This window comes from Rhopilema esculentum, chromosome 21 (genome assembly GCF_057945365.1).
Source record: "Rhopilema esculentum isolate cy_ngs chromosome 21, ASM5794536v1, whole genome shotgun sequence".
NCBI lineage: Eukaryota > Metazoa > Cnidaria > Scyphozoa > Rhizostomeae > Rhizostomatidae > Rhopilema > Rhopilema esculentum.
Window position 1 is genome coordinate 5,132,119 of NC_142835.1, and position 24,587 is coordinate 5,156,705.

Genomic DNA, 24,587 nt, shown 5'->3' on the forward strand with positions numbered 1-24,587 from the left:
AACCCTGTTATCCTTGTTTTCCAGTATTCTACCCTCGAAGATTATGCCAGTCCCCACTAATTACAACCCCCACTTTTTTAGCCCAATCCCCCATGTTTTTCTGCATAATTTTTTAAACTCACCCTGTCTATTTCGATCCCGCCCTCTTTTATCAGGGATTTCCAATGAAGTATTGGGGATTTCAAGATTATGCGCATTAGATTGTTGCGCATGTGCCGCAAATTTTCAATCTGTTAAGGTGGCTCGTCTATGTTGTTTACAGGCCAAGAAACAGAAAGATGAAGCCAGGTGTAAATATGTCTGAGAGCTAAGGCATGTCGTCTGCAGGTACTATATGTATCACAATCTAGTTGAGAAAAGACGTTCTACATAATGCAGAGAGTAAAAAAGAAAAGCAGTTCAACTCAAGATGTTGGTTCTGAAGTTAAATACTCTTCAAACGTTACTGTGTTGAAGTGCAATAACATTCCAGTACCTGACCTGACACAAACTACTGCATCAGCTGTTGTTGCAAGTTTTGCAGTATTCTGCTTTCTGTGGAGTGTAAATGGAGACTTTGTTTTTGATGATAATGAAGCTATTTTGAACAATCGTGATGTACGACTAGAGACATCATTTTTCTCCATATTCAAACATGATTTCTGGGGCGACAATATTACTTCGTCTTCGAGTCATAAAAGTTACCGGCCTATCACTGTCTGGACATTCAGAATTAGCTACTGGGCGGCTGGTGGATACAATCCATTGGGTTTTCACATTGTGAACATCACACTACATGCAATAAACTGTGTATTGGCCCTTAGAGTCTTTTCAGTTATATTTGGTGGTATATCAGTTTCAAGAGAAGGCTTTAAGCTTTTCACTTCGCCAAAGTCGAGCTTCCTTGCAGCACTGATTTTTACAGTACATCCCATTCACACAGAAAATGTGAGTCATGTATCGGTATTTAGGTATTTTTGACAAACTATGAGGTGCACTAACAATTTCTCCACAAATGTGACAACTCCCAAGAATTTCATCGACCTAATTTTTGCACTCACTTCTATGCAGATTGCCATGTACAGTTGTTAAGCATGTTTATAAAATGTGCCATCTCCCATTTGGAAATCAAATAACAACAAATACTCAAGCCAGAAAATTTAATCTTGTTAAAGTTTCCTACTCTGCCACAACTTGTCAATTAGGAAAACATGATAATTTGTGATTGAACTCACTTTCTTAACATCTTGTCAAGTCTAGAAAATGCTAGGTTTTTTTGCTAACAAATTTGTGCTTGTAAAGCTTAAAGGGTATTTTAAACTTCTTTGGATTTTGCCCAGTCTGCAGAGTATGGCATAGTTTCAGGTTCAGGCTCATTATTAATTCATTATTCAGGTTTGAAGGCTCCTCCTTAAGAATTCTTTTGTTGAAAGTTTGTTGTTGTTGCGTTATTTAGTTGATTTTTTTTATAATTTATATAACTAACTAGCTTATAGTAACGTAGTAGAATTTGAATTAAATCAAATCAAATCAAATTATATTTTAAATTCCACAACATACATTTCCACAAAGTACTAATTAAACATACAGCAACATCAATTATTATCAAACATCATTATAACAATAAGATATTGAACACAAATTATCTGTGGGATATCTATATATGGGAAATTATTTTAAAGGAGGAACTCTCTCAGTAGCAAAGCAAAGCTAAAAGCATATTTATAGATTAGGTCAATGTAATGCTGCATTTGAAATGTACACTACATTGTTGTTCATGCTGAAATTGCCTATTTACTAAATTTTGCTCAAGTTTGGAATGCATCAATTTATATGCCATATAATTCATAAAAGAGCGTTTCACATGTAAAGGAAGACAGTAATGATTAAGTGCATTTAAAGTCTTGTTAAGAACTGCAATAGAAGATACAACTTTTATTTTAGAGGGGGGTGCAGCCTTAATAAAGGGGTGCAACAATAATAATTCAATTGAAATTATTTGGGTTGCAAAGCCCTCCCTGTCAGAACTGCAGATACAACTTTTATTTTAGAGGGGGGTGTAGCCTTAATAAAGGGGTGCAACAATAACAATTCAATTGAAATTATTTGGGTGGCAAAACCCTCCCTTTCAGAACTGCAGATACAACTTTTATTTTAGAGGGGGGTGTAGCCTTAATAAAGGGGTGCAACAATAACAATTCAATTGAAATTATTTGGGTGGCAAAACCCTCCCTTTCAGAACTGCAGATACAACTTTTATTTTAGAGGGGGGTGCAGCCTTAATAAAGGGGTGCAACAATAATAATTCAATTGAAATTATTTGGGTTGCAAAGCCCTCCCTGTCAGAACTGCAGATACAACTTTTATTTTAGAGGGAGGTGTAGCCTTAATAAAGGGGTGCAACAATAACAATTCAATTGAAATTATTTGGGTGGCAAAGCCCTCCCTGCCCCCTCCACCACACCATATATTGGCTGTTGCTGCCAAACTCTGAATTTTAGCATTTTCGAAATATTACGAACCCTTAATTGGTCCAGAGAATAATTGATTTTACAACCCCAAAGAGCTTTTGAAAAAAATCAAAGAACATTTAGGAAGGTAAGCAGAAATACAGCTATGCACTGGTGAAAAAAGTCAAATTTTCTGTTGGCCAAAATCAGTTGATTGACATCTTAACAGAATTTCAATAGTCTCTTTACCTGCTGAAAGCTAATGATGTTTGATGGTTGATAGCATTTGTCCTTGCGTGGATTTGGTAATCCAATAAATTGGAGAAACATTTGGTGCTTCTTCAAAGTCCACTAAAACTGCAAAGTCCAAAAGCATGTACCCCCAAAACAAGACTACCTACAGCCAAGGACTGTGGGGGCATATTACTGATTGAGGGAGCTAAAATATTTTGGGGGTCTGAATATGCTAAAAACCATAAGAAGAGCCATTTTTATGGTTTTAACATTGTTTTATGGTTGTACATTTTGGAAATTATTGGGGGGCTAAAGCTCCCATGGCCCCTCGCTTTTATGGTCCCTGCCTAAAGCCATGTTTACTTGTGAATCCATTTGCTAGTAATTTAATGTGTATTTCCACATAAAAGTTACTTGTTTTGAATGTGAAGCATGCTAGGAAAATATTTTAAGATATATTGATAATTTTCATACCTGCTCTATTGTAGGTGGCTGGAATTGTTGGGAGAGCTGATCTTCTTTGCACATTCTTCTTTTTCCTGTCATTTCTTTGCTTCACAAGAACATTTTCCACAGGTGGTGATTGTTTTTCTTAAGATAATATTTCTTATCCATGCCTATCTTTGGCATGTAAGGAAGACTTGACAAACTCCTATGTTTTCACTCAGAGATTTGTATGCCTCTCTTGCTACATGTGAACTTGATATTTTGACTGCTTCTTCATTAATGTCAATTAATCTTGATTGAACTGGTTGCAATTAGCTGGATAAGCAGCAGAGAATCTGAAGCATAAGACTTCAGATGAACTAATACTTACCTTTGGTTAAAATTTATTTTTTCTCACAGAGTTTTGGTAACATCACCCTCTTTTATTATCAACTATTGCTGTTTTTATCTGATTCTCTAGTTAGAATCATTTCACCCCTTGTCTTTTTGTTATTTAATCAATGTCATAATTAATAATTGTTTTTTGCAGCCTCAAGACAAACAGCATCTGCTCTACCTGAAAAGTTGTGCCCAGGGTCACTTTGTGCATGTGTTATCTTTGCAGCTCTTTCCCTATTCTCTAAAGAGCAAGGCATAACTGTCTTAGTAAGTGTATTTTGATCAACCAACCTTTACATCACATTAAACTGCTGTCCAATGTCTTTGAAATTAAGAAAATCTTATGAAAAACCATAGGGTTTTTATACAGCTATAACCTGTGGCTTTCAGAGCCTTCTTGTATGAAGTCTGTGATGGTTTTTTGTGTGAGATTGCCTTTGCCACATAAAAATATGTTTCCATGCACCTGCAGTGCCGTCAATCGTTGAAATACAGAAAAGTATTTATTTAGTTCAGTTATACAAGCCTATAACGTCTGATAGGTGTAGTTGCTGATTGCAGCTAGAAAGTATCAGGAAATAGGACTTTATTCTAGCTTGTTGTAGTAGGTTGGCGGCTCAGTTGTTAGAGGATGGCTCAAATGCGGGAGGATGGCTCAGTTGTTAGAGGTGCTGACTACAGACCCAAGGGTCCGTGGTTTGAGTCCCTGACATGACCAAACCCTCACCCAGAGTGAGGAGAGTCGCCAGCTCTCTGTAATTCTAGGCATAGGAATAAAGAGGTGTGGTCACCTCAAGAGGAAGGACCAGGACACTGCTCGATAAGCATAGCTTCTCAGTGTCCTAAAAACTACCTTTGGATGCTAGGTAGAAACAAATAAAAATACGAATGCAAAAAATTCAAAATACAAATAGTTGGTATTTTCCTAGTCCTTAAATTTTTTATTTTTAATTTCTTTTCAGGGACTATGCTTAGTTTTTGACATTTTGCAAGTTACTGCAACAAAAAGAAAATCTTTAGTGCAGATTACAAAAACTGGAAATGTTGCTGAGGAAGACCATGTAAGTAAAGTAGTTTGATCTGATATGAAAGAATTGTGTAATTTATGCTTTACAATAAAGAAACAGTTGGAAAGTAACAAACGCCTTGATTTAATCTATAATGTGAATGGCAATGTTTGGTGTATAGAACAGGACGGTTCTAAGTTGCTACTCTGAGTTTCAGGTCTGGTCTGGTCTTCTTAATGCGATTATCGGGCAACTGTTGAAACATGATGTGGACTTAGTTTATGGTGTATGTTTCTTTTATCAAGGAGCCTTATCCTTTCCATCTCTGAGCCAAGCTGTAAATAATTTCTTAGTTGTGAATCTGTAACTTTCCTTTAATAACACGGGAAGCCTGCTAGTCTTTTAATTTTGATTATGTAGCATGTCTTTATGATTAAGCTAAGCAAAACATTTATTGTAATGCAGTTTACAGGCAGAGAGCACCTTTAGAGTGACCCTATATACGACCTATATATATACGAGAGTGACCCTCGTATTACCCTGATCACTTATAATGTTTCATACCGGTTTAATTTTGCAGTTGTGGCTGAAAACATTCGCAAAGCGGGTATCAGTAATCATCATCACAGTGTTAGTTTTCATGACATGGAGATTTCGGGTAATGGGAGCGAACCCTCCAAAGTTTCAGCATGGTGACAATCCTTCAGCTTTCCAAAGCAACGTGCTTGCAAGGGTAAGGAGTTGTTCCTCATTTCCGGAATATATTTCAGTTCAGTTATTGTTTCTCGAAATATACCCTGCTTTTCATGAATCTTACTTTTAATATCTTAGTAAGTAGCCGAAGTTCTTTAGAAACGTTTTAAAGAAGTTTAGTAGAAGATATCTCACATATCCTCCTTTGAATTTTTCCTTACTTGCAGTGGCAAAAAAAATTAAAATTAAATTACTATATCGTCGGAAAACCTCTGATCGTATCAGAAATATAACATGGTTCTCTACTTTTTGTCTAAGTGTTACATCTTGAGAGAAAATAATTTAAAGCTAAAACTAACGATTTCTTATGCGGTTCTGAATAGGATTGACAATCTTTTTCGATTAGGCATGGTACTCCATCTTTTTTTTTTATAAGAGAAGACAGAAAAAATATTCAAGTAGCATGATTTATGACACTTTACTTGGAATAAATGACCAGAGTTTATCTTCAATTTTCTTTTCATTTCTAATGTAGTTATGCTATTAGATTTCTATCGGAAAATCCAAATTTCTCGCCCCTCCTATGAATTATCCTACCTGCGCCACTCTTTACTTGGTGTAGGTATACGTTTTGACTGGTCTTCTTTCTTGTAGGTCATCAATTACAACTACATATATTGTCTAAATGTGTGGTTGCTGTTAAACCCATTTTGGCTATGTTTTGACTGGGCAATGGGCTGTGTTCCCCCTATCACATCTTCAACCGACCACAGGATCCTGGCGCCAATACTTTTGTGGTTAATCATTCTTGCAGTTTTGTGGAAGTGTTGGATGTTAATCGATTGCCATGTTGCAAGGTAACGCAACTTTTTTAACAATGCTTCCTCATATATGACTCCCGGTCATTTTAAATGCACTGGGATTTCATAATTTTTTTAAGTAGAAGGCTCACTTTTGAAATTAGGCGTCTATAGGTTAACTAAAGTTTGTACAGTCTTACTAAAGTGAGAGTTAAGGTAGACGGCGAAAGTTTGGTGAGTAAACGGCGGACTTTCGACAGCTGCTGGCTTCAAATTAATTCCCTGAATGCAATTTCTATTTAAGGATATTCTTCTTGTTTACGTACTGTTATTAGGGTGTTGTAGCCATCCAGTTAACTGGGGACGTTTCAAAATGAAGAAGTCTTTGATTTGTTTGTACTTTTTGCCTTCCTATCTGATGATTTTACCCTCTCGAAAAATCTTGGAGCGCGAGCAAGGATCTTCTTTAAATACAAGGATCTTCCTTAAAAAGGCTTCCAGACATGCATCTCTACAACTTTGGTTAAATGAGGCCTAACGCAAGTAGCTTTTTTGTGATGTGCTGTTTGTGAAGGATATTCATGAACAAAGCAATACGACGACAAGTATCCAATGTAACGAGATAAAATTTTCAAAATAAATTAAATTTAAATTAAATCAAATTAAATTTATTTTGAAAATTTCATCTCGTTACATTGCATTCTCATCGTCATATTGCTTTGTTCCTGAGTATCTTTCGTATTATTACTCATTGCAAGATTCACAGAATCCGGCGGACAGCCTATCCTGCGGTTCTTCCTTCTTACACACTGTTTGTGAAGCCCTGTTGATAAGAAATTTCTCAAACTTTGAATCCATGCTATAGATCTCATTGGCTTGCTAAGATCGATTTTCCCTTAACAATTCGTCTGAAATTAAATTTTAGACAAAATATTTTCTGAAAAGGGACATATAAATCTAAAAAAACTTCTTTAATTTTCTTTTTCCTTAGAACACTGCTTATGCTGATGGCTTTCTCGATCGTCCCATTTTTACCTTCTACGAATATCTTCTTCACAGTTGGTTTTGTGATTGCAGAGCGGAATCTTTACATATCTAGTTTTGGGTTTTGTGGACTCGTTGCTTTGGGCATTGTTGTCATCTCGGAATACGGGAACTTTCACAAGGTGGGTTTAAAATTGTGTATGTGTTTGGTGTGAACTGGGTTGAAAGGTTTTTGAAAAAAACAAGGACGTTTGCTTTATTCGCGTTTTTATAAAGAGGTTCGGCCAAGGCTCAATGCTAACAATTCCTCAACTGACGTCAAAGTTTGAGAATACAAAATTTCTTGGCATTTTGTTAGCTTTGTTCTTTGTGATTCTTTGAAGTAACTCTAGGTACAATTAGATATAGGTTCATAAGTTGTCGGAAGATAGGTGAAGATAAAATCTGACGATCAGTATTGCCGGCACTGTGTTTTCATGAAAATATCATCTTAACGAAACATCATCTTTTTAATCCAATTATGAAATAAACGTCAGATATCACAAAGTAGTTTCTGAGGTATTCGCCTTTACTACAGTTCATCGATTACATGTTTCCTGTGTTTTTTCTTTCCGAATAATGGTGCCTGAAATGAAACAAATCGTGCTCATTCAAAGATTCAATTTTCATATTTTTTTGCAGTCTACCATCCAATGCTAAAAACTCCTTTAGTTGTTGACAATCCAAATACTAACTTACTTATGAAATACTTTCTTATAGAGAATGCGTATACAGGCACCGCGGAGCGTTGAGAAAAGTGGGGGGTCTAAAAAGGGTGGGGGGCTAAAACCAAAAGAGGTGGCTTGACTGGGGATTCATTGGTAAATTTTTTGCATTTTTGGCAAAAAGTGGGGGTATAGCCCCACACCCCCTTCTCCGCGATGCCTGGTATGATATCTAATTAACGGATCAAACACTTTCTTTCAAAATAACAATAATGCATTTGGTTGTTGTCGAAATTATTTTTATTGACACGTTTTGATCCTACTGTGTAAAACTGTACAGGAAGTTGTCACTGTTCCATCGCAGGTATCGGCTAGATTTCAGGCACCCTTTTGGTTACCAGCTACAAGCTTAACTTATTTTCTGTTCGTGTACAATCAAAATCTTACATTGCCAATATTAAACTCATCTCATACGAATGAGTTTGAAGATGACACGAAATAGCAAAAACATTGCATACTGAAGCAAGCATAGGCGTCAAGCATTGATTGCCTGCGAAAGGAATCGCCAAAGCGGGAGTCCCCAATCAAGATTTGACGCCTATGCTACTGAAGCACTTTTTGTATGACATTCTTCAGAGTGCAAACGTTGGATTATGACCGAAAATGAGCAGAAAATTTATCATCAAGCAGAAAAGCACAAATCTGTTTTTTATTTTCGTAGGTGATCAGAGTCTGCATTTGTCTGCTAGTAGCTGTATCAACATTGAGGTGCTTGCAGGTTTGTGTTCAAGTTTGCTAATTGCAAGAAACTGTCTTAAAAGATGGTGGATGTTATCTGTAATGCATTTAAGCTCCTTAAAACTGAAAAAAAAATCTTTGAGATGCAAATCATTATCATATCGTCGATCAAAATTATTTTACTTTATTATTCAGCAACACAAGTGCATTACGAAATATTAGTTCTGTATGATCAAATCTTAGAAGGCGTTTTGAATATTAATTCTTTTGAATGTTTGCCGTTGTCAAGAACGAGAACCTAATATTGTTTTTTAGCGAAGTCAAGAGTGGTTATCAGAAGAAAAACTCTTTCGTTCGGCAGAAAATGTTTGTCCACTGAATGCAAAAGTAAGCATACATTGGCATATTATTTTGTTCGTGGCCGTTTTTAGATTAATCTAGACCTCTCACGCGCATTTTGATACCAAATTTTCAGTCTCCTGTTATGGAATAAATGATTTTCTATTTTTATTTATTCAATGTTAATGTCTAACTAGATGTTCACAATAGTCCTTCACAAAACAAAATAATTATTGAATGTATTCTTTTGTACTTTGGTAATCTTTGTGTCCTATTTTAAGGTTCATTATAATATCGGGCATGTACTTTCGAAGAAAGGTGAAACTGAAAATGCAATCAAATACTATAGAGAGTCCATAAGGTTTGCCTCCTCTTAATTTTTAATAATTGTTTACGTTTGAAATAGTTTTTAAATTTGCCAAAGCTTGGGCAAAAGTTTGGCAAAAACAGTGATGCATTGAGAAGATAGGTTAAGACTTACTTTGCCCATATAATTCAAAACCTTCAAGTTAGGGCGTTGCAACCATTTAGGCGCGGATTGTATGTTAGAAGAAATATATGCCGCGAGAGTGGAAAATCATTGTCTTTGGATATGGGACGATCTTATGCTTTCTGTCATTAGTGTATATACAGTTTATCAGATATTTAATATGTACGTTGCGGTTGCGTGTGGTACTTCATCCAGAATAACGATAATATAGTTAGCAAATCAATTTAGTACCAGAATGAAGATATAATAGTTTGATTGTTATATTAACAATTAATAATCAATAGAACTATATCATCGTTTATCAGATATTGTCAGTAAACAATGGCCAATCAAATAATAATGTGGTTGGTTCGTGTGTTTTGGTACAGCAGGTTTTGAGAAAAGTCACAAAGTGTGCACAAAGTATACTTTTCTTCAAAGAAATATAGTTCTTCATTGAAGTAAATATTTTTTTAGGCTAAATCCGCTTTATGATCAGCCACTGAATAACCTTGGCAATCTGTTGCAGGTATGTCGTTTTTCGTTCACCTTCTTTTCATTAATTTCCCTCTTGTTTAGTTATTGATAATTCAGCTGCATCATCTATCATTATCTAGTCCTTTTGTTAACACTAGGAATTGGGACACCCCTTGGAAGCTGAAAAACTCTTATCGAAAGCTGTCAACATCAGGTAATTGCGTTAGTGACTCTCTTCATAAAATATCGTAGTTCCATCGTTTTGAGTTCTAGATTCACTCTTTGACTCACAATGTTTTTGCAACATCATTGTTCAAAAAACGTTTAAACAGACGAAATGTTCTATCATACCATGCAGACAATTTTTGCGCTGCAGTGAATTTACGGCTAACACTAGGAATCTACTAGTTCAATTAAGGTTTCTATATAATGTAGTCTTAACACTTGGTATTTTAAACACCTTTTTGTCGCTACAACTGTTTTGCTATGATAATGGTCGATGTTTAATGTGCTTTCCTCTTTCATCTCTTAAAGCCGTTCTTTTGCGGCTGGTTGGATGAACCTAGGAGTGACAAAAGCTCATTTGAAAAAATATAAGGTAAGCAAAGTGAATCAAAACATTGATTTTTATTAAGATATTTTTACCCGGCTTTTTTCTATAATGTATTTCTTAAAAATAAAGATTAACTTCAGTTTTTCATCATTTTCTTGATCATAACTACAGGACAACCTGAGCATGATAATTATATATAGCTAAGGGTGGGGTTTGAAGCAATGCCGTTTTTTTACAAGAACTAAAATGCGACGAATAACCCTCTCCCTTTTCAAAAGATGTTTGAACTTCCTCTAGGCCAAAATTTGTTTTGGTGCAACATTCCTCGAGAATTTTCGAATAAAAAATTAACAGTGTATAGGTTCTGATAAACTTACTTTCTCGAAAAGTTAATGTCACCAATAATATCCGTGTCGTTATTTTATATTTCGTACTGTGAAAAAGGAACTTAGAGAAAATTAATGGTATAGGGATATAAAATACCATATTGATTGAAATTATTATGCTGTTTGTTTCTTGAAAGCGTATTGTGACGTAAGGACAATAGTACAGTGCTAATTGTACAGTTGTTTGACTGAATGGTACACTCGTATATTTGGCATTTTAGGAAGCTGAAGAGTGCTATGCGAATGCAATTAGTTTAAGAAAATATTATCCAGATGCCCATTATAACCTTGGAAATTTGGTTTGTATAATGTTCCTGTATTGAAATCATTTTAGATTGAGAGTGGATATGACTATGATTAGCAGAGGCTGATATCATTGTCTAAATATCAGCCGATTTGCAAGCAGGTTTTGCAAGGATTCTAAGTGTATTATTTCAATATTTATAACTCTAGAGCATTTTAAGCTGGAGATAAAAACTTTTAGACAAGGAATTCCATAGAGTTTTTTATAACCCTAGAGCATGTTAAGCTTGAGATAAAACTTTATAAGTCAATGATGAAAGATCTTGGTCATGAACATAGCCAGGTTTTTTGTTTATTGACAGGTACTCGTTATCTCAACTTTGATTACTTAGAACTGCACTGGATATGTTTTCCATTGCCATCATTTTGATGCAACTTCGCAATAATGCACAATCTTAAGCAATGGGCATATACTTTTTCAAAAACTTCTTCACTCATGGCCTAACACATGTCAACTGCAAACAACAAAAATCTCGTTTCTATGGACTATATGTCTAATCCCTGCTGTGACTGCTACAGAAGCTTTACTGCACTTTTTCAGCATGATTCCCTTGTGTTCACTTCACCTCATGATAGTGTTTAACTATTTTAACAGTACCTGGAAATCAAGGATTTCAAGAAAGCAGTGGCTGCTTATAGGAAGGTTATTGAAATGAAACCAGATCATGCCAGTTCTTGGATAAACCTGATTCTTTTATACGATGAGCTAGGTAGGTCTGCTACACTCTTTTTTAAGAACCAGATAAAGTTAATATTCTTTCTTTTTTGGACAACTTGAGGCTCGGGTGTTCTTAATACTGTCCCAATTCAGCCTTGATTTCGAATGTTCTGCAACTTCACGCTTTTAATGGTTCTAAGACCACAAAAAATGTGCCCTGTTATAATAACACGTTAGAAAATTTGAAAAGCAGTCTACTTTTTCTTCTGGGTCTGAGCATGCTCTTTCATTGTTCTTATATAAAATTCTCGTTAAGAGTTAGTTAGAGTCATGATCGGATTCTTTGATTCTTGCTAAACTTGTTCCTCCTTTTTCACGCAACATCTTTTCTGCCAATCTTTCACCGTTTATCTTCTACCCATTAGGCCAATCCAACATATCCCTACAACTAGGCAAAAAAGTCCTCGCATTAATGCCACGTAGCCCTGGCCTGATGTACACACTGGCCAACGTGTATGGAAAAGCTGAGAAATTCGAGGTATGTCGGTTTAGTTTACCTTCAAAACAGCATTCTGTTGCCTTTAGCTTTGTACAAAGGAAAAGACGCATCGATCGTACATCGGTCTAAAGCTACTGCTGAGCGCTGCCATGCCTGGCCGAATCCAAAACTGGTCTCTTAAAACAGTCTATATTGAATACTTACTTTCTTAAGAAGGTACTTGACAATTTCCTTGTTGTTTCAGGATGCAGAGAAGCTTTACCTCCAAGCCATCGAGTTGGATCCTAATCAAGCTGCATATTTTGGCAACTTAGGTATTTTTCTTTCAAGTCAATTCCTCCAGCTACTTTGCCCTTATCATCTTTTAGTCTTTATTTTTTAATTTCTTTTCCCGATGCTTTTTCTATTTCACTTTTCCTCTAAAAACCGTTTAAGCATTTTGGGAAAATTTATAGAAATAATAAAAATATAAAATCATAGGTTACTTTGTAGAATGCAAACACTTTCATAGGTGTTGGCATAAGGCAAGCCAGTTAACGCCACACCCGCGACTCAACTGAAATATTCGAAAAATTACTGAACCACTGGTAATTTCATAAAAACTCTTTAATTTATCATTTTTGCTATCCAAAAATCGATCATCGATCTTGAAATATCAATTAAAGGTGGCAGTAGTCAAAATTTAACGTAATTCAGTTTAATATATCTATCTACTTAAGCTGCATCTTAAACTAAGCAATATATTTTGACTGAAAAACAAGATCCCTGTTTCTATCATGAATTCAAAAAGCTTTCTATCACCAAACCTGGAAAATAAGGTGACTTGTGATTTGATGAAATGATGAAATCTATCACCAAAACCGGGACCTTTGTCTATTTAACATCCATACACAATTCCATTTCCAGCTGTTCTATATCATCGATGGCAAAGGTTTAAAAATGCAGAAGAGTTCTATTTGAGGTCGCTGCAAATCGATCCACACAACCCAACAACAATAAAAAATTACAAAAAGCTGCAAAAGACTCTTTCACACAAAAGATAAGTAAACCTATAAATTAAATATTTTAGCATCGAGAAAACACTGCAAGAAAACACTGCAAGAAAACACTGCAAGAAAACGCTGCAAGAAAACCAATCTGTAGCTCTGATGTGTAGATTTATTAGCTTTATTATTTAAGATTTTAGGTAGTAAATAAAACGATTATGTATTTTAAAATTTATAGACACTCTCTGCATTGCATTCAAAGAACTTCGCAACTTGGTTTGATTGTGTCTAGCCTTGCAGGACCCTTATCTGAAAGCAATAGTCCTTCATCAGAGTAATAAAATTCTGAATAGTTTTTCCACAAAAAAACAAAACTTTATTTTTATATGTAAAAAGGTATCAAACTACCGAAGGTCTTCGACATCTAAAAACTTACTTCTCAGAAAATGTTTAGACTGTAATGCAACGAAAAGAATTACACGATACCTGAAAACATGAAACCAGTATAATTTACTATGCTTTTTATTGAAATGTTCTTTCGTTTCATACACTCGTATTTCAGATAATAAATAATCTATCACAAGAATAGCAAGGACAAGACAAAAAACATTTCAGCTGGCAAATTCCTCTATCCTTTTTTGCTGCATATTTTTTCTGCCAATGAAACGTAATTCAGGGGCGTTTGGCTGCAAGTTTTTCTTTTCTTTTCTGCTCTTGCCCTAGAATTTTGTAAATCTTTTTCTTCTTTTCTTTAATTTTTGCATCTCTTCTCGCATTGTCCTTTACAAGTTTCTTTTTGAATTCTTTCCTCTTTTTGTCAAGCGACTCACGTTGTTTCTTGGCCTTGTCCTTCTGAATTGTTAGCAGCTCTTTCATTAGATTGTAGGCCTAGAGGGATGGTAACGAAACATATCAGATTTCTGAGTGTCGGCTTACAATCGTTAATGATTTGCAACTCTTATTGCAACCAAAATTTACAGGGTAAGCTGCATCACATAACATTTCTATTAGCATACACAAAAGGCACACCTACTTCTTTATATGTGCTCCGAAACCCCCGCTTTATAAGCAGTCTTATGCAGGCTATGCACTGGGCCGTGCCAAAAGAGGCCAGAGAGACAAAGGGTCACGACCTCTCCATTTAAGTAAGGTACACTATTAAAAATTGATAACTTTGTTCTGAACTTTAGACCCCCTTCGCCATTTTCAAAATCAATGCAGGGTCCTTGAGCAAAGATACCATGAAACTAGTAATACAACGTATTGCCATGCTCACCTTCTTTTCATGGGGTTCCATCACTACCGCTGTCAGTTTATCTTGCTTTTTACCATTTTGTTTCTTTGCTAACTTTGGTTTGGACTTGAAAGGCAGGTCCTTCTGTAGCTTTTGTGGAATATGCAGAGGGTTGAACCTCCTTGTTTTCCTTTCAATTGGCTAAAATGTAATTTGCGATCAGTTAACACCTTTCAAACCATCGGTGTACAATGTAATTGAAAATACATTGATTTAAAACAGAATTTTTCAGCATTGGTAAAAATAATCTTCAGATCAAGAATACACACTGGAAGGAGAATTTGATCGCAAAAAATTATTAAGTTTTTTCAGACTAAACCCCTCACTCCGTAAAACTTCAAAAATGTATTAGTTACCTTGTATAACGAATCCTTATTCTGATCCACTTTCAGCCCTCTTTCATGTCTTATTTCGCCAACAGTGCGCATACCAGTCCAATTTTTCTTGTCGTCTTTGCTGAGCAATAATGACGTCACAGGGTTGTAATATTTTGGGCAGGCAACTGGGTACCAAGTTCGACAAAACACGATGTCTAGAACAGCGAATACAAAATGTTGAAGCGCAGTACTTAATGCAGTAGTATGTTAAGGACTAGTTGCTAGTAAAAAAGGCGAATCAGCAGTCAGAACAAAGATACCTTAACATGCTATACTGAAAGTTTCACATAAACAGTGCTTCGATAAAGACTCAAGTGGAGAAGTGGCTATAGAAAGGTTTTAGATGAACAGCTAACAAACTCCTTGTAGGGCGTGCATATACGCAGACTTTTCAAGACAATACAATAACTTCACAGCCTCGCATATGCCCAGTTGTAGCATCCTTCAGCAACCTGTATTATTCTACAGACAAGGTTAGGTTTACTTTTTCTGTACGTTGTATATGTCACTCCAACCTTTTGTACACAAGGATTACCTCTTATTGGGAAAAATAGACAATGCACTACTTCTTAGTGCACCCATTGTATAACCCCTATAATACTAACTCCCACCCAGGTAGTTATAATTTCTAACAAACCCCAACCCTCATACAAGCACCCATTCTAAAAAACCCTAAACTTTGAGAAAGCTTCACAATATCATGCCAATTTATGCATGCTAGTGAGCCTCCATAGAGGCTTAATCCACTTATCACATACTTGAGAAAAACAAATACTTGTATTTCGTGCTAAGCCACATATTCAACAGAAAACATCAACAAATAAACACGACAACGATTATTAAGTTAATTGGCAAATGAAGTGAACTTGATGTTTTCAAATAAAGGTGAAAACTTTGAAAACCAGATTTTTGTGTGGTGACTTTTAAATAATCGAATCAGCCTCACCCATCCAAAATGTCCGTCCCACGTCTGGGTGAAGTTGTGTCTTTCAATCCATTGAATTTATTAGAGCTCTTAATCTTGATATGAAGTTATACAATCAAACACAAAATAACTTTAGCCTTTTTTTAATTTGGATATGATTATTTGAAAATTAGAAATTTTACCACTTACCACTCATCAAAATTTTGTCCTCAAATGTCGCACGGAAGGCCCCGTCCACGTTCTAAAAGTAAATTGATTTGTGAAATTTCAAAACTAATCAATATTATCATTGTGAAATTTGATGAAAGGAAACAAACGCTTATCAGTAATTTAATGCAAACCTTGACAGCCTTTTTGATCTGGCCTCTTATTCCACTGACAGTCCTGATCGCCGCTCCCTCGAATTTAGCAACTTCAAGAGACGAATTAAACATTCCCTGGAATGAGTGTAGTAGGTACAATAAGCAAGGAATCTCAAAATATTTAGCTAAATAAATAGCATTTAGATTACGTTCTGAACACAAACACAGATTTTGCCAAAATAACGATAGAAATAAAAACTACACTTGAAAATGTTAGAAACAGAACAAAGAATATACATGTCTAGACTCAACATGGAAAATATTTAACAAAGGAAAGTGTCTGACGTTTATCACGACCTTCCTTATGCGCCAAGACGATCAACACAATTTTAATAATACGAAATACTGCGGGAAGGAAAACAAAGCAGTAAAAAGGCTTGACTGAAACTAGACACAAAAATAATACACATCCAAAAAAATGTACTTTAAAAATTGAAAATATTCTAGGTATAGGTCTAGTAGCCCAACCCAATTTGCTATATTCTAGATGCAGATAGATTTCTTCAAGGTGTAGTTGCCATCTTGGTGAAGTGATTAGTCAAGGCAATGGACAAACTAAATTATTCCGCAATGACCAACTGTGGCTTTTTTCAGTCAATGCAACATAAAATAATGGATTAAAAGTAAAATTGCTAATAATAAAATGTGGAAAGCTAACAAGAATATAATGAGCCAGTCGTTGGGATGTGACTTGTGAATGTGGAAAATCCTGAAATTTTCTTACAAACATTCAGATTTCCCGACAAACAGCCTTATAGGGGGTGACGCGCCCTCCCATGACCCCCATTGGCATCGGCTCTGAAAATATTGTATAAAATATTGTTTAAAACCCTACCTTTACGAAAGCCGTGTTTTTGAAAACTTTTAGAGGCGTGCCAACCAACTTCAACTTTTTCACAACCTGAGATGACTTGTCTTGGTCAACAATCACCCCAGTGCCACTGATCCGAAATTTCGACTGCAAGAAAATGGATAACATTGTAAGAAACTGATTTGCTTAAACTTCATTTTGGTTGATAAATTAATGAAGACTGCTGTTAAAAGGTCGGTCGCACAGCGTTCGTTATCTCATAGACAGAGATGTACGTAAGTGGGTAACAGAAAATTTTTCAAGTGGCTTCTTTGAGAAGTTGCATAGAGATGGAGCTTACAAAAGAGAAAATCTAAACTTACTTTTGATCCGGACACAGATTGGACTGCCAATATCCCTGTATTTGGAGGTGTAACAGGCCCTGGTGAAGAAATTATCGACTCAACATTGGTACAATGATACTGCCAGGCAAATATTGTTAGGTGAAAAACAGGCTCTGAGATAAAGAAGAATAAAATTACTAAAAGAAGACAAGAACAGGACAAAAGACAAATGAAATTTACCATAGAAAGTAGCTAAACAATGCAGATGTTCCGGCGTGTACTTGAGGGCCCTCTGTCGCCCATTGTGGTCTTGCACAGAATAAAGAGGCAACGTCTGAAATCTTCGCCAACCGAGGGACACTATGATGGGGTCTCGATTCTTGAGAATCTTATCGTGCCAACGATGCTTCTTAAATCTCGCCTAAAAAAGCAAAATAGTTTAAAGTTACAACTGCAAATCAATGATCATAATGAGAAACAGCCATTTGTTACCTAAAGGCAAGACTAACTAAGATTGCAAAAAGATCGTTCTTTCCAGACCTGAATATTTTTCAATCACTGAAAAATTAACGAGCCAATAAACTATAAACACTTCTTATTTTTTAGCTGTTCAATTTGCTGGACTTGTGTACATCAACATCAAGTCTCTTTCTTCCTTCAAAATACTTTCTAAATACACAGCACATCCAAAGATAACATAAACGAAATTCTCTGACAGCACGATAGCCAGTTTGCCGGTGAAATTCGTTCGGAGGAAATTTTTTATTTTAATTAAAATTTAAGGACGGCTTCCGCATCGAATAATTTATATTCAGAATCTATGCAAGTGGGAGCATGAAAAGTATAGCTACTCTTTGACGTTATCAAATAAAAATCAATTCATGCTGTTAGCCTATAGATATGAAGTTTCAGTTTAAAAAAACCATTGAAGCATCAGCATCAATGCAATTCCAATATATACCTGTATGAATCCGATGTTATCTTCCCCAGCCAGGAGACCACCAAGGACAACCGGATACGAGGGTTCAAAATTCTGAACAAATTCAGCTGGCATCGAATGGATCTCAACACGAACGTACATCCCCGGACGAAATCCTTCGTACTGTACACGAACATCATCGTCCATGTCTTGGAATTCTTGTGCGTTTAGCTGTTTTGGAATAAAAGTATAGCATTTGAACAAAGAATTTCTCGATGTGCAGACAGGAAAGAAAGATGGCAAGCAGGTAAGAAAATTGTTAAATAAATTGTCACAGAACCCTAGTCAAAAGCTGACTTATTAAAGTAGGCTTAATGAACCAAGACAAGACGTCTCGTTGGTACCGTTAGCATGGAAAGTGACTAAAAATGCCCTAGACATTTCATTGTGAAGATCTTTGAAGTTCGGAACTGACCTGCCCTTGTTGACTCAGCTCCCTCTTGAGCTCTTCGTAGTAAGAGGCGTCGCCATCCTTTTCTTTGTCCGTTTCATTGTCATACTTGACATAGTCAAGGTTTAATAACACTTAAACCACGAGGCACTGAAATCTAAGAACCTATTTACGTGTAAATTACTAAAATAGCAAAATGGCGACTTCTGTGTAAGAAGAAACAAAAGCAAGATACCATAAGCAATAATCTGCTGGTTCAAAATATCCGTAACAAGGACACTAGTGGAAAGTTATATTGTTTATTTCCGGACTCAAATTCACATGACTTTAACTGCAAAAAGGACCAATTGAGACAAGAATGCTGGCCCGTTGAATGGGTATTGATACCAGGGTGTTGGCAAAGGATCATGGTGGCATCTTTGTAAACAATGAAAGGATATTCAGCATCAAAATTCTTTTTCAGATTCATTTTTTCTTCCCGCCGTTTTTCATCCTCGTTCACGTCATCCATTTTGTCATCGGCATCCGAGCCAGAGCTCGATTCGGCATCATCTTGGTTTAGCTCGTCATTCGGTAGTGAATCACCCGCCTCAAGGTCTTCGAAGTCGCCAAACAGTTCATCATCATCTTTAAACAGCCAGAAAAAACTCAGTTAATTACATATAATAATTATCACGATTAACCAATTAACAGTCACAATAAACAAAAAACCCCAGCACTTTGTATTGTTATCTATTTGAAGAAAAGTTCATGAATACACATAAACTACAAATCTAGAATCGTAGATATAAGGCTCTTGCAATGTTGAAGTTCTGTCACCTTCTAACAGTACTGAGAATCAAGTTTTGTGTCATAATATAAGTAGTAAAGGATCAATATTCTGGGCGATGAAAATTGAAAGAATATGCCAGAAAGCACACATATGATTTTAAATATACAGCTAAGAAAAATCCAATTAATATCTGTAATTGAATGGAAAATTGATGACTAGATTCCCTTGATTTACTTCTAAAAACATCTGCAACTTTTGGAAACATTTCTTTTCTATTACTATTTGAAAGGATATTTCACTTGAAGAGCTGATAAAATGAAGGACATAATTTAAAAACGTTTTGTTGCAATACTTATACAACTCAGTAACAACAAATGTATTCGCTCATATACTCACTTACAATAAGGTTAATTGCAAACAGACTCACTAACAGCAACAGTTATCGTGAATAGTCTCACTTATAGCAAATGTAATCGCAAACAGACTCACTTACAGTAACAATGATTGCAAATAGTCTCACATATAGTGAATGTAATCGCGAACAGACTCACTAACAGCAAAAGTAATCATAATTAGTCCCACCAATAGCAAATGTAATTGCAAAGAGCCGCACTAACAACAATAGTGATCGTAAATAGTCTCACTTATAGCAAATGTAATCGCAAACAGACTCACTTACAGTAACAATGATTGCAAATAGTCTCACATATAGTGAATGTAATCGCGAAGAGACTCACTAACAGCAAAAGTAATCACAAATAGTCCCACTAAAAGCAAATGTATTTGCAAACAGCCTCACTAACAACAATAGTGATCCCAAATAGTCTCATTTATAGCAAATGTAATCACAAACAGACTCACTAACAGCAACAGTGATCGCAAATAGTCTCATATATAGCGAATGTAATCGCAAATAGAATCACAAATTACAAATGTATTACATAACAAATGAAATGGTTGATATTTACCATCTTCGTTCAGCTCATCATCCGCCATCTTTCGATCTCCTGAAGAATTCCTAGATACAAAACAGTTCTTAATCGACTCGTAGAGCATCTGGAGATCCTCTTCATTCGAATACTGCACGCAAGATTGCTCACGCGTGCAATCTCTTTGGTGCAGTATCGTGCTATTCAGATTCTTTCCCGGAGTCTTAATGGAAAACAATCCACCAACCATCTCATTAGAATCTTCTTCTTCGTCAGTCCTTCCTTGCTTAGACATATTTCTATCTACAATGGTACAAAAAATAGATGTAATCAGACTTTGCAACGGATGTATGGTATATTAAGATTCTACTCGACCACTCAACAAAGTGCATAAGTTACATTCTTCAAGTTAACACTTAAAATGAAAGTCCACACTTTTGCAAATGCTGGGAAAACTGGAAAAGGCTCTGTAGTGATGTAAATTCATGGTTATCTTAAAATAAATATATCACCTTCACCCATGCAAGAACAGTAAGCTATTCGGATATCAAAATCAGCGTGGAGTAAACCATACCTTGGTTGTATATCAGCGCTTTCAAATCCCTTGTTTTGTTTTGTCCTTGCATAAGCTGAGGCAGGAGCCTTCGCTTGAAGTTTTCTTTCCACTTTTCAAGATCTGTAATGGAATGGTTGAAACTCAAATAAGAAGCAGGACGGACTTTTTTATACTTTGGTTATAAACAATTATCAAGCAAAGTTCAAGCCTATAAATTAATGTAAAATATTTTGTCTGGAGAATATTTCGAATAAAACAGATGATGGGTTGAAGTAATGCTTAGCGATTTTTCAACCAACGCCCGAGCTTAGCTTTGGAGCCCATCTGTTCACCATCTGGAAAATACCCCTGTATTACTCTTGTATCAAATGGCAATTTGTGCTCTTTAGATAGACTTACAACAATGTTTTAAAATTAGTTCACGCTATGCAATTCTGGTTGCATTTTTCATCAATACACAACGACACTTCTATTTCAACGCACTGTCGCAAAAACTACTTTCCGCTGCTAGGCAGAAACAAATACGTAAAACAAAATATTATTTTCAGTGCTATTTAATTACCTACATATCAATTCTTCTAATTTGTCTACTCTAAACACTAAAAACGTTACTGTTTCAATCATTTATTCCATTCTTTTATTTCATCTATATGAGGAAAGTCAGCGATCAAAATTTTTATTCTGCTTTGGCATAACATTGCAAACACTCGGTGCATTATATTAACAAAACCATTTACGATAAAGACGGGAACAGGGGCGGACACTTGGTCAAATATTGGGGGGGGCAAGCCTATAGTTTTAATAAGATGACGTCGCATTTCCCATTGTTTTAGAACAGAAGACCATTGTCCTCTAAAGTATTGGGGGCAATCGCCCCCCTTGCCCCCTTCCAAGTGTCCGCCACTGTACGGGAATGTAGGTTCACATTAGATGGCTGCTTGATGATATATTGCTTCATATCACAAAGTTACAAGACAGAAAAGCTTTATTTATTCAAACCTTCGATAGAAAATTTCGAATCATCGATTTCCACCTCTTCGTCGTCTTCTTCGTCATCTTCAAATTGAATCTCTTCATCAAACGTTTCCTAGCAGAAAAGGATGAAATTTATAAAATTCTTCTATGCCTAAAATTATCGCATGTTGAACATAGACTTACGACAGTGATTAACAATACTTGATGAAATCCATTCAGATGCCGTCTCAAAAGGGGAGTACTTCTAAAGGAAAAGGCGCGGGTGGTTCTTTTAGACCCTGTTTACACGAGAACTGGACCAGGTCGGATTCAAATGTATCCGGATACTAGGCGTTTACACGGGATGAGATCTACAGATGCGCTTTTTGAAAACGGGGTACATCAAACGTTTTTCAAACAACTGAGATTAATACAAAACCCGTTTTATCGTAGAGTTGACTTTATATTCATTGCAATAAAAACGAAGATACCTTTTTACTCTTTTTACTAGCAGGCTGATCTTCATCGCCGTCGAAATATACTCCGTCGCCGCCATCCTCGCCGCCATCCTCGCCGCCATCCTCGCCGCCATCCTCGCCGCCATCCTCGCCGCCATCCTCGCCGCCATCACTATCGTCATCACTCACACCCTCACTATCACCGTCGCTGTTCTCATCGTCGCTGTTCTCCTCGTCACTCTCATCTTTTTCATCCATGTTCTCTTTGTCGTTATCACCGTCGTCTTCTCCATCAAAAACAACTTTCCGCCTTATTCGATTGTCGTCAGATGATACTGTCTCATGCGATGGCAGGGTCCACTTAAGATCCCTGTTAATAGAGTAATGGCAACAAAAAACTATGGCGAAACGCATTTTTCAGGCAAGCTACAATAGTCATTAAACTAAGGCTCAAATGATGTTCTCTGGGCTACTTGGCATTCCATAGAGGGAGACAACAAATCAAACATAGCATATTGAACGGAAACAAGTGGAAGTTCTTCTGAGCAACTTTATACTAACTGTATTATAACTCACTGTGAAAGGGCTTATCAAAGACGTTTGTGGTTTAAAAGCTGTCTGAATAAAATACTAATTAAAATATATTTTTTCTGTATCCGGCTGACATAAAATACTGGAAACAGTAAAGAAAGGACTGTACACGGTTTGGTGTCTAGAACAGTAAGAGGCTAAGTTGCAACACCGAGACGCATTTTTAATTGCCTGAAGATTCCTTTAAGCATAGAGTTGCAACATCGCAATATCCTGTTCTACACACCACAGCGTACTCAAAATCTATGGAAATAAACTTAAATATTTGCATTTCTCGGGGTTGTTTAGAATCTGACTAGTAGCATATATATGTTTTTTTAACAATCAGCCATTCGAATCAGTTGCCAATTATAAATAGCAGAGTTGATTTAAAACCACTATTGTGCAAATATCTTTAAAATTTATGATAACCGGAATGTACCAAGAAATAAATAAAACTAACCCTTCAACATCTTGTGAAATCATCGATTGAGAGTTCTAAACCACCAAGATAAAAATTCAATTAGTTTTCATAAGTTTAAAGACAGTCTGTCCCCTATTGTGCTCAATTTTATTTTCACGGGAGTGAAATTCACGCACCACTGAGCTTGATAGATAATTAAACGATTAAGACCAATCAGTGACAACTTTGATTCCAGAGCTTTTGAATCAAATTGCTGTGTTTCTGTTGTAGTGAAGCTGTGGCTAAAAAAATGTGGTTCTCTGTTTGGTTTCTGCGACAGATATGTCAAAAGGGAAAAGAAATGCTTCCATTATCATCATTCATTTTCAGTTATTAAATCTTTTTGCCATTTCCGACCACCTTTTGCTCGCAGTTTTAAATGTCGTCCACTACCGCAGCTAGGCCAGCCAATGCGAGCAGTGCAATCCGTTAAGGCGGGATGAGCTATTGTTAACTTTAGCCAATCATTGAGAGGACAGATTGCTTTTAAGGCCATTTTCTGCATTGCTTTCAACAATTTTTTAATTGATCTAATCAAATCAAAGAACAAAAAACAATACTCGCAAAAAGCGATCAAAGAATAGAAGGAGCAATTTCAAATCAGTCTTTTTAAAAAGCATAAAAAAGCAGCAATAACCAGCAAACTTTTCTCTTGATGGGAGTAAATTTTTCGCCAGGAATAAGGTTTTCTTTGATTAAACAAAAGTCAAATAATAACAAGGTAAACCAACCTTAAACAAAGTCAGACGACTGGCGGACATCTTTGCATCTATTGTCGATTTAGTATCAAGCAACGATGATACGAGTTCGTTGTCATCTTCTTGCATATCCTGCTTATAACAGAAAATTCATTTAGACATATCAGTTATGTGACTTTATGACAGCAGCAAAACACGAAACAACACTTTTTATTACTGTAATCAACTGGAAATGTCTTACTTTGTTTCATTAGATTAATGTGGGTAATTTTGTATGAAGTATGCTTTAATGCTCATTTAAAGTTTAAACTCTAAATGAATATATCTTTAGGCTGGTTTCCACTCGAGCAAAATCCTCAGCGAATTCATCAGCGGTTGGAATGTTTTTATTGGTGCCAATTTAATAGGTGTCAATTTATATAGGTGCAAATATTCATATGAAGAAGTTTCTTGGAAACAAAGTTTAATCTTGAAGTCTTACCGAGTTAGTTTTGGCTCTAGCCTTTTGGCCCTCTCTGCTGCCCCCAAGATCAATATATACAGCATCCTACCATGAGATAAACAAAAACCATTATATCAATAACACTTGTGTCTTTCCTTTAAGCCTCAAAATAAACAAATTAAATTCAAAAGGAAGCTTG

General features: G+C 36.0%; 2 protein-coding genes across 4 annotated transcripts in view; one reads left to right on the forward strand and one right to left on the reverse strand.

Annotated features, from left to right (window-relative positions):
- LOC148957608 (protein O-mannosyl-transferase TMTC4-like) lies at positions 1–13,356 on the forward strand. Its single transcript, XM_089114774.1, has 18 exons — positions 1–927; positions 3,152–3,239; positions 3,640–3,755; positions 4,451–4,549; positions 5,076–5,228; positions 5,843–6,045; positions 6,980–7,154; positions 8,398–8,454; positions 8,730–8,801; positions 9,035–9,114; positions 9,700–9,751; positions 9,858–9,913; positions 10,234–10,297; positions 10,860–10,937; positions 11,537–11,651; positions 12,025–12,137; positions 12,343–12,412; positions 13,005–13,356. The coding sequence occupies exons 1-18, from the start codon at positions 373–375 to the stop codon at positions 13,139–13,141; spliced, it is 2,283 nt and encodes a 760-aa protein (XP_088970900.1). The 5' UTR covers positions 1–372; the 3' UTR covers positions 13,142–13,356.
- Positions 13,228–24,587, reverse strand: part of LOC135684322 (ribosome biogenesis protein BMS1 homolog) — a 15,172-nt gene continuing 3,812 nt past the window's right edge. The window contains exons 7-25 of one of the 3 annotated variants that reach the window (XM_089114771.1): positions 24,428–24,493; positions 23,980–24,078; positions 23,249–23,283; positions 22,352–22,585; positions 22,249–22,303; positions 21,803–21,890; positions 20,822–20,923; positions 20,287–20,550; positions 18,987–19,173; positions 18,571–18,655; positions 18,138–18,326; positions 17,417–17,597; positions 17,216–17,274; positions 16,878–17,000; positions 16,022–16,117; positions 15,870–15,921; positions 14,735–14,910; positions 14,361–14,519; positions 13,228–13,972 (exon numbers count right to left, since the gene is read on the reverse strand). In XM_089114771.1, the coding sequence (XP_088970897.1) occupies positions 13,757–13,972; positions 14,361–14,519; positions 14,735–14,910; positions 15,870–15,921; positions 16,022–16,117; positions 16,878–17,000; positions 17,216–17,274; positions 17,417–17,597; positions 18,138–18,326; positions 18,571–18,655; positions 18,987–19,173; positions 20,287–20,550; positions 20,822–20,923; positions 21,803–21,890; positions 22,249–22,303; positions 22,352–22,585; positions 23,249–23,283; positions 23,980–24,078; positions 24,428–24,493 (2,466 nt within the window). In that variant the 3' untranslated portion in view covers positions 13,228–13,756. Of the gene's footprint in view, positions 13,973–14,360; positions 14,520–14,734; positions 14,911–15,869; positions 15,922–16,021; positions 16,118–16,877; positions 17,001–17,215; positions 17,275–17,416; positions 17,598–18,137; positions 18,327–18,570; positions 18,656–18,986; positions 19,174–20,286; positions 20,551–20,821; positions 20,924–21,802; positions 21,891–22,248; positions 22,586–23,248; positions 23,284–23,979; positions 24,079–24,427; positions 24,494–24,587 lie in introns of all 3 variants that reach the window. The other 2 variants (XM_089114769.1, XM_065199846.2) reach the window with 2 other exon arrangements.